This window comes from Mchenga conophoros, linkage group LG8, assembly GCF_057382185.1.
Source record: "Mchenga conophoros isolate Kocher_MC1m ecotype Shallow Benthic linkage group LG8, M_conophoros_male_GT1.1, whole genome shotgun sequence".
Lineage (NCBI taxonomy): Eukaryota > Metazoa > Chordata > Actinopteri > Cichliformes > Cichlidae > Mchenga > Mchenga conophoros.
In genome coordinates this window covers 9,103,079-9,113,204 of record NC_140533.1, presented here as the reverse complement: position 1 = coordinate 9,113,204, position 10,126 = coordinate 9,103,079, and the positions used below count along the sequence as shown (strand labels likewise).

At 41.6% G+C, this 10,126-nt stretch overlaps 1 protein-coding gene across 3 annotated transcripts; it reads right to left on the bottom strand.

Annotated features, from left to right (window-relative positions):
* Nucleotides 1-69: 69 nt before the first annotated feature.
* LOC146568085 (uncharacterized) lies at nucleotides 70-8,281 on the bottom strand. Of its 3 annotated transcripts, XM_085283863.1 has the most exons (12): nucleotides 8,145-8,259; nucleotides 7,352-7,375; nucleotides 6,362-6,461; nucleotides 6,122-6,184; nucleotides 4,574-4,735; nucleotides 4,300-4,445; nucleotides 4,005-4,200; nucleotides 2,845-2,990; nucleotides 2,550-2,745; nucleotides 1,398-1,543; nucleotides 1,109-1,304; nucleotides 70-388 (listed from the first exon to the last, which is right to left on the bottom strand). In XM_085283863.1, the coding sequence occupies exons 3-12, from the start codon at nucleotides 6,422-6,424 to the stop codon at nucleotides 371-373; spliced, it is 1,332 nt and encodes a 443-aa protein (XP_085139989.1). In that variant the 5' UTR covers nucleotides 6,425-6,461; nucleotides 7,352-7,375; nucleotides 8,145-8,259; the 3' UTR covers nucleotides 70-370. The 3 variants fall into 3 exon arrangements, with proteins under 3 accessions (XP_085139989.1, XP_085139987.1, XP_085139988.1); XM_085283861.1 differs by lacking the exon at nucleotides 7,352-7,375 and having other exon boundaries at nucleotides 8,141-8,281; XM_085283862.1 differs by lacking the exon at nucleotides 7,352-7,375.
* Between the last annotated feature and the right edge of the window lie 1,845 nt (nucleotides 8,282-10,126).

Below are 10,126 nucleotides of genomic sequence, written 5' to 3'. Positions count from 1 at the left end.
GGGCCTTTGCTGGCTGTGAGGTAGTGTAAAGGGAGTGGTAAGGAAGGTGATATGTAGACAGCATCAGCAGACTGGTCAAATTTCTTACAAATGTACTTTATTTTCTGGCACCATCTGGTAATATTTTAAAACAGCCTCGGTTGTCAAAATCTTACTTGTTTTGTCTCTACCATTAAGAAATAGGTTAACGATACAATCTAAACAAAGAAACAGGAATAACATTATTTACAAACTCATTTACACAAATAAATGGTTTGAAAAGTAAAATGCTGCATACAATACAAGTCAAAAGATTACTTAAAAATAAAATAAACGACACTATATAGAAGGAAATACCCTTCATTTGGCACAGGTGGCTCGCACCTTCAGATTAACTTTCTCCATCCATCTAGATAAAGAGAAAAGATCCAAATTAGTTACTAGTGTTAGTTATGGTATAATATGATGACCTTAAAGCTAATCTTAACAGATAAAGATGCATCTTTAGAAAATGGTTTTGTTCCTGTAATAAACATTCACACATGCAAAACATTTTTTCCACATATTAGAATCTCTCAGCGTCCAAACTTCAGTCCTATTTAACTACATTATTGACTTGCAGCTGTCTTACATGCATAGTGGCAGTAGGGGGCAGTCACACATTAGAGGAGCTAAAGTCAGACCACTAACTTGGATTTTAAAAGTGTTGTTTCTTTACTTCTGATCAAATATGAACCTCTTAAGAGTTAGTTAGGACAACTGATTCATTCTGATGTGTGTTAAATTTGAAACCATCGTAGCTTACATTAATATCCAAAGTAGAGGAAAACATCAAACCTGGCTCAATTTAAAACCTTTTTCAATCAATGAACTTGAGGGCTGTTAACTGGTAGATTAAAAACACAAGTCATGGAAAAACGGCAAATCAGCCGTAGTTTTTACAGACTTAAACTTGGCATTGATTTTCTAACCTAATCAAGAATCCAGCGTATTCCTCAATGTGTTCAACTATATCCTATATATATATGTAACTATATTGGCAAACGCAGGTAAAGAGGTTAAAGTCAGTTTGGAATATATGGTAGGCATTAAACAAAATATAAATATACAAAAAACTAGTGGCACTCACCTCACAGACACAGTTGGCAGGACACTTGACCTTGTTCAGTTCTTCAGTGGGTCGTGGTATGATCCCTGCTGCTTCCTCTTCCTCACTCTGGCATCTCAGCTTAGGAGGGTGGACAGCGTTCAGTCTCTCACCTGAAAGATGGGATGGCCCTCCACAAGTCCCCACCAGCTTCACTTTGTTAAAGAAAGCCCACTCTCTGCAGAATGGGGGGGGGGGAGAAAATCGTGCTGATCACTTTCCTGAGGTTTCCTGAAGCTGTCAGTACATGACCAACAACAGCCCATCGTACCTTAGTGGACGCAGGCAACGGTTGCAGAGGATTGGATTCCTGGACAGGTTCAGACGTCTTAGGTTAACCAGTTCGACAAAGGCTTCAGTGTCCAGGTAGATTAGACAGTTGTTACTAAGACGAAGCTTCTTGATATTCTGCAGGCCCTGAAAGCAAAGGAAGCTGGCATTTTATTTAAGGCTCCAGCAACAGGTGCATCTCTGTAAAAGTATTTTGTACACACGGTTTAGTGTGAGTACCTGGAATGCCATATTAGGGATGTAAACAAGCTGATTGTGTGAGAGGGAGAGCAGGTTGAGGGAGCCCAGCTGAGAGAACGCTCCAGGCTGGATCTCTTTCACATGATTGTGGTCAATAATAAGCGCCTGCCACACTGGTTGGATCTATTCTACAAATTTCCCAATTTATTTCAGAAACACTGATGACATGTAAACCGAGATTTCCACAGATATAAAAGCATGTTTCTGAAATAAATTCCTGTTTTGTGTCTTCTTTTTTTTTTTAATTTGTAAATTTTAACTCAGTTAATTACTAAATGTAGGATGTTCGCTTCACCTCAGGTTACAGTCATTAATCATTTTAAACACATTAAACTCAAGTCTGATTGATGTGAAGTTTTTTTTTCTTTTTTAAAGCATCTGTATCTATTTTCTATAAAATATAAGTCACAAGCACAAGTAGAAAATAAAAATTGAGACATTCTTGGACAGTCTCTGTGAAGCCTTCATAGAAAATGAAAGTCAGGAGCAGAAATCAGTGGTTGGACTTGGCCTTTGACTAGAAACACCCCCCCCCCCCCCCCCCCCAAAAAAAAAAACAAAAACATCCCTGCTAGTTTTTCAAAGTTGAAAAATTGAATGTGAGTGCAGAGTGTGCCCCTGTGTCAGCTGAGTCAGTGTTAATCCTGGCACCTCCTCTCCAAAGCAGAGCTCAGCCTCTCTCTGGCACTGCCGCACAGATGTAACCTTAGGCCGCCTAAGGTTACATCTTTTGGCATCTTACAATGCTGTGATTGCAGCCATTACCCAACTCTCTGTGAATGGTACTCATGGCCATTGATCAGTGGTTATGAGAATTTGCATAATTATGATGAAGGAACTGACTGAAGGCATTAAATGAAATATAAATATACAAAAAACTAGTGACACTCACCTCACAGACACAGTTGGCAGGACACTTGACCTTGTTCAGTTCTTCAGTGGGTCGTGGTATGATCCCTGCTGCTTCCTCTTCCTCACTCTGGCATCTCAGCTTAGGAGGGTGGACAGCGTTCAGTCTCTCACCTGAAAGATGGGATGGCCCTCCACAAGTCCCCACCAGCTTCACTTTGTTATAGAAAGCCCACTCTCTGCAGAATAGGGGGGGGGGGGGGGGAGAAAATCATGCTGATCGCTTTCCTGAGGTTTCCTGAAGCTGTCAGTACATGACCAACAACAGCCCATCGTACCTTAGTGGACGCAGGCAACGGTTGCAGAGGATTGGATTCCTGGACAGGTTCAGACGTCTTAGGTTAACCAGTTCGACAAAGGCTTCAGTGTCCAGGTAGTTTAGACAGTTGTTACTAAGACGAAGCTTCTTGATATTCTGCAGGCCCTGAAAGCAAAGGAAGCTGGCATTTTATTTAAGGCTCCAGCAACAGGTGCATATCTGTAAAATCTTTGAAATTTCCATTTTGAAGTATTTTGTACACACGGTTTAGTGTGAGTACCTGGAATGCCATATTAGGGATGTAAACCAGCTGATTGTGTGAGAGGGAGAGCAGGTTGAGGGAGCCCAGCTGAGAGAACGCTCCAGGCTGGATCTCTTTCACATGATTGTGGTCAATAATAAGCGCCTGCCACACTGGTTGGATCTATTCTACAAATTTCCCAATTTATTTCAGAAACACTGATGACATGTAAACCGAGATTTCCACAGATATAAAAGCATGTTTCTGAAATAAATTCCTGTTTTGTGTCTTCTTTTTTTTTTAATTTGTAAATTTTAACTCAGTTAATTACTAAATGTAGGATGTTCGCTTCACCTCAGGTTACAGTCATTAATCATTTTAAACACATTAAACTCAAGTCTGATTGATGTGAAGTTCTTTTTTCTTTTTTAAAGTATCTGTATCTATTTTCTATAAAATATAAGTCACAAGCACAAGTAGAAAATAAAAATTGAGACATTCTTGGACAGTCTCTGTGAAGCCTTCATAGAAAATGAAAGTCAGGAGCAGAAATCAGTGGTTGGACTTGGCCTTTGACTAGAAACACCCCCCCCCCCCAAAAAACAAAAACATCCCTGCTAGTTTTTCAAAGTTGAAAAATTGAATGTGAGTGCAGAGTGTGCCCCTGTGTCAGCTGAGTCAGTGTTAATCCTGGCACCTCCTCTCCAAAGCAGAGCTCAGCCTCTCTCTGGCACTGCCGCACAGATGTAACCTTAGGCCGCCTAAGGTTACATCTTTTGGCATCTTACAATGCTGTGATTGCAGCCATTACCCAACTCTCTGTGAATGGTACTCATGGCCATTGATCAGTGGTTATGAGAATTTGCATAATTATGATGAAGGAACTGACTGAAGGCATTAAATGAAATATAAATATACAAAAAACTAGTGGCACTCACCTCACAGACACAGTTGGCAGGACACTTGACCTTGTTCAGTTCTTCAGTGGGTCGTGGTATGATCCCTGCTGCTTCCTCTTCCTCACTCTGGCATCTCAGCTTAGGAGGGTCGACAGCGTTCAGTCTCTCACCTGAAAGATGGGATGGCCCTCCACAAGTCCCCACCAGCTTCACTTTGTTATAGAAAGCCCACTCTCTGCAGAATGGGGGGGGGGGGGGGGGGGGGAATCGTGCTGATCACTTTCCTGAGGTTTCCTGAAGCTGTCAGTACATGACCAACAACAGCCCATCGTACCTTAGTGGACGCAGGCAACGGTTGCAGAGGATTGGATTCCTGGACAGGTTCAGACGTCTTAGGTTAACCAGTTCGACAAAGGCTTCAGTATCCAGGTAGTTTAGACAGTTGTTACTAAGACGAAGCTTCTTGATATTCTGCAGGCCCTGAAAGCAAAGGAAGCTGGCATTTTATTTAAGGCTCCAGCAACAGGTGCATATCTGTAAAATCTTATCCGGTTGCTAGCAAGGTGTATGTAACAAACTGATGAGTAAGTGTATATGTTTATAGATACCTCATCAACATTAGGAGGAACCTGGGTCAGGTTCTTGTTGACACAGGTCACATTGAGCTGGACACAGCAACACTCCTGTGGGCATTTTGCTGCTTGGACTGCAGAGACCCAGAAGACCAGCAGGTTGATCAGCAGAATCCTACGAGTAAGGCGAAGGTGCTTCTGCATGGAAAACACTCATTCAGTCTTTTAGTTTTGCTACATACTTCAAACAGTAACATTAATTGTTTAAAGTGCAAACACACCAACAAATTACTGCTGATTAGAGTTTAGTAATTCTTTAGGTTGGACACTGTGCTTGGTTACTGTCACACAGTGGAAATTTGTATTTGTTTTATAGTCTGTTTTATGCTGATTTTAATGTTTATTTGTATGTGTGGTTCTGATTTTATTTGCATGATTTTACTTTGATATTTGTGATGCATGTTTTTAGTGTTTATGTATGACATTGTTTTAATCCACTATGGACTGACTGGACAGTGGACAAATTAGTCAATAGCAGGCACCTGTTGAGGTGTTGGGTGTGCCCTGATGTGGCCTATCAGCTGCTGAAAGGATCTGTTAGAAAAGCTGGGTCAGCACCTCAATGAGGGAGAGGCCCAGATTCCAGGAGCATGTAGACGCTAGATGAAACGGCTTGCGTGAAGACGGGCTGATCGGTGCGACTTGGTGTCCAATTCCGGCCACAGAAAAGGCGACCGGTGGGAACCAACGTGTGTCATCAACAGACACACGTTGTCTGTGAACCTCTGCCTGCATTTGTGAGTACTGTTGTTCACTGGTTGCAGCTTCACAAACAATGTTTCTGGTTAGTATCTGTTTGTTTATGTAGTAGGTTGGAAGACGCTACATGTTTAATTTTGTATGAAAATCACCCCCCCCCCCCCCCCCCCCCGCTTTTTTTTGGTTTTATTGTGACTTATTCTAACACTGTTATGCGTTGCCATCCCGAGGTTATACCTCATTATGTCAGTAGATGGTGTTCTTGCACTGCTGTGGAACTACCAGAGGGACTCTGCACAGCTCAGAAATAAATGAGCTCCGGCCTGAGCAAGACTCTAATTTACGAGAGCTACGCAGGGCTCTCTAGCCTGTGTGCTGCTGGTCCAGAGTCTCCTGGGTCCTGCGCTGGTAACATTTTCAAGGCGAGGAGGAGGCCGCTGTTGCAGCGAGATAAGTTTCCATGTTGTCACTGGGTTTATGTTGGTGTGGGGCCAGCTTCAAAAGAGGAATTTTTTTTTTTTTTCTTTGATCCTTATGTGTAACATTTAGGCTCATAGTTCAAGTGTCTACATTCTCTCAGTGGAATCATAAGGAATGTCATTCTCAAAGGTTTAAAAAAAAAAAAAAAAAAATCTAATTTAGACACTGTGGGGCAAACAACTGTCATTTAGTTATATGGGTGAGGGTGATTTTAAAAATAATTTTTGAATCAACACAAAGGGCATTTTTAAATTTCAACACAGGTGGCTGATTTGTTGCACTCTGAAAATGGGGACATTGAATGGAGTGTTTTTAACCGTCTGGTGTCCACGGCTGGTGACTCACTCTTTGCCTCTCTTCCTTCTTCCATCTCCACATCTGAGCTTTCACACTCCACTTGCTGTCCATCTGAGAACGAGGCAAAATTTGGTATAGCATTAATCTATTGCTTAATTATCCACACCTAATCCATAACGAAGTAATGACAGAAAAATGTTATAAAACCAAAACATTGCAGGTATGTTTATTATTGTTTTTATACTTGAATACTTTTGCAATGCAAAAACTAGTATGTGTTATTGTTACCTGTGCCGTTTTTAATCCAGCTGGTGAGGGATCTACTGCCTTTAGCAGCCTCACAGAGCTCATTTTGTAACGGTTTCCTCCTCTTCTCCTGAGGTATGTTCTGTACAGTGTTATATCATGAGTAATAATTTCCAAAAAGATTATACCCAAGTCACACACATGCACATACAGTGACATTTTATACCTTCTCCAGAATACTGTATATACTATAGCCACAAGTTTGCATCATGGTGCTGAGCCAGACTACTTCCTTTGTTATTCCTAGTTCTATAATAATAACGTAATAGGAATAAAAATAAATATAAAATGGATTTATGATGATTCAATTTGACTATCCACACTGTGCAAGTAGAAAGTTTATTAAATGTTTAAACTGTGGAGATACAATAATTTTGCTGCTGTAAAATCTGGATTTTGAAATATAAATCTAATATCTGTTTCTTAATGTATTTTTATTTAAAACAGTTAGGTTTTAAAATAAATATCGTAATTATAATCTGTAGCGGTTTTTCACACGGGGGGTTGCGCGGGGCGGCATCGTCTTGGGGGGGCGGCATCACGGGCACCGAAAAAAAAAAAAAAAAAAAATTGCTCGTACTCGTGCTGCCCCGACGTTATGCCAGTCTGTGGCGGTCCTAGCCTGTTTGGCGCCCTGGGCGAACACTCCCTCTTCACAACAGGACAAATTGACACTGATTAATTAATATTAAAATCTGTAACATAATGTACAATTTCTTCTTGGAGCCCAACCAAACACCTCAAAATGTTCAAAACTTTTTTTACACTTATCCACCAATTCCTGAACGTGTGCACCCCAAGTTAACCTCTCATCAAACCACAACCCCAGAAACTTAAATTTTCTCACTCTTTCTAATCCTGTGCCATATAGCTTCAGCTTAATGTCCTCATTAACCCTCTTCCTTGTTTAAAAAAAAAAAAACAAAAAAAAAAACTGTCTTAGTTTTATCAACTGAAAACTTGAATCCCCACCTACGACCAGTCTTCCACTTTTTTCTTCGATGCCCGTAGATTCATTGAGAGAGAGAGAGAGAACGCACGCACGCAGAGACAAAGTAGATTAGTTGAGAGATCAAGTAGAAACCATGAACTAAAAGTAAGAAAACTAAACAGTGGATTAGTGTTAAGGTAATGATAAATAAATTGATAAAATTAACAGTGACATTTAAAGCTGATCAAGTATTCAAGGATGAATGGAGGATTCGATGGCAGACTGCATGAGAGCTGTTGGGGAGAAAGGAAAATGAGGCTGGAAGTGAGTTAACAGGTTGACAATGGGGGGGAAAAAAGACCCATGACAGTGCAGGAAACAGTGCAGTGGTATGCATTTTAATTGTGCAAAATCATGCTGTTTTGTTTTTCTTCATTTCTAAGTAAAGTTTTTAACCCTTACTGGTTAAAACCAGTAAGGGTCCTTTTATTAACTACTTGTGTAGTTAATAAAAGGACTGGTAACATTTTGTCACGCTGTTGCGCACACATTTGCTTCAACTGGTCAGTTGCCTGTGTGCTATAGACTATATTGTACGCTTTATACCCTATACTTACTAGTTTTTGTTGCATCACTCGAGTGATGCAACAAAAACTGCGTCTGCTCGTTATTAAAAATATAATTTCCTTTGATGCAAAACCAAAATAAAGCACTGAACACCTGGGCATCGGTTATTAACCGTGCATTTCCCCGGACACATTAGTCGTTTAAATATGTGTATTACTTTTATATCCCAACATTAAATGATAGAATCCTTTTTACAAACTTACTCACGAAATATGGCACTTCTTCCACTGAAGAAGCTTCTTGGATGAGATGTAAAACGTCTTCAAGCAACTTAAAGAAGTCCAGACGCTTTTCTTTGCAAGCTCCTTTCACTACGATGACCTGGATGACTGAGAACCTTCACAGACGTCTTCAAACTGGGGGATTGTTGCTTGTCCCATATTCTTGGCAGGGGTGGCACCCTAAAATGATCGCTTGCTACCCCTTGTGCCACCTTGGTTGTACATATGAGAGTATTGTTTATTTATATTAGATGGTAACTTTGAACCTATAGCTACAGTTAACACTGAATATAAATTCTAAAACCGAATATATTACATAGTGTTACCCCCCCCCCCCTTCCTCAAACAACAAATGGTTCAGCCCAAAACTTTCCAGCCAAAAACTGGACCGTCTGACACTGCTGTCCTCAGGTCCTCGCAGCATTCCTCGAGGAACTGAGGACTCTCAACATTCCTGCCATTCCTGCTGTCACAGGGTAATTCCAGCACAAAGCTAAGTAGGTATAATGGTTTGCCACTGAACTTTGCCCATCAGAGTATGCTTGTAGCTCATATACATAAAGCCTGGACGGTTTGCCACTTCAGTTCATGAAGTCCGAGGAGTTTTTCCGCCCCAGAGATTTGTGTCCATATTCTTGGCTTGACTCATGTGAGTACAAGATAACAATTATTACAATGTGATGTGTGCTTGTACCTTTAATAAACGCTCATCGTTATAACTTAGAAGTAGGTTTGCAGGAGACTCTACATGCTTATCTGTAAATATAAGACAACAAGAGGCCAATGGCCCAGTGGATGCAGAGTGGGTGTCTCAGTGCTTGTAATTTGTTAACTCTGTTTTGTATGTTTTCTAAAAGAATTTGGTGTAGTTTGGGTGAGATCTTATGACCGACAGGAAGTCACAGACACACACAGTGCTTTAACTGTTACACTCACAAACCCACACGCACTCACTCACGTGCACTCACACATGTACCCAGTCACTCACGTGCACTCACATAGACACACGGGTACACGCACACACAGGCACTCGCGTGCTTGCGCATACATACACAAACACAGTTTGCAAAATACCATGGGGGTTTTATGATGGGGTCGCTTCTATAAAACTGGTTGTAACAAACAAAGAAGTGAAGATCTTGTCACACAGTGGAAAATTGTGAGACATTCGGCGATCGGCCAGCATAACCCGACGTCTGTTGTTTCAGGGCGGAGCTACGAGGGAGGGCGTGCGCGGAGGTGGAGAGTGGCTGGACTGCATGATTGCGCACAGTCAGGTGGAGATAGGAGCCTCCTCCCTGGTCTTCTGCTGGCGCGAGAGTCCCCATCCCGGAAGAGGAGTTCCTCTCCTGTCTCTTTCAGCTCAGGAGAATTTGCCCGTGTGTTGCTGGACTGGGAGAATTAGGACCCTGGGGGGGAGTTTTTAGTATCGGGAAAAACATTCATTTAGCTTTGTGTTTTTAGCATTTAATCATTCCTGCCGGCAGGGTTTTTAGCGGGTTGTAAACACTATTTTTATTGTATACGGGGATTTTAGCTTGTATTTGGGGTTCTGACTGTGTTTTATCCTGAAAATAAATGGTGTGTTTGAAGCCAGCTAAATTTCTGTGCTCTGAGCGCTGACCCACTCACTCCCCTTTCTGCTTGTATAGACGTGGTGGTGAAGATTTAGTTCCACCAGTTTGGCGGCTACAATCTGCAGAGGAACACCGGCCTTGCACATCCCCCTTCTAGAAGATACATGCCTAACTGAAGATGAATAAAGGTTTTTTGTGAAAATGACTGAGTCCATTGCCGTCTCTGGATGCCCGAGGAATAAAAAAGAACCGGGGTGAAACTGCTTTACGCAACACTCATAAAGAAACACTACTTCAAGGAGAGGGCGTCGACGTGCCTGCCCGTCCGCAGTCAACCTGGGTTGTTGTGTGAGAAGCCCGGGATTTTTTAGACTGTAATTCAGGGGTGTCA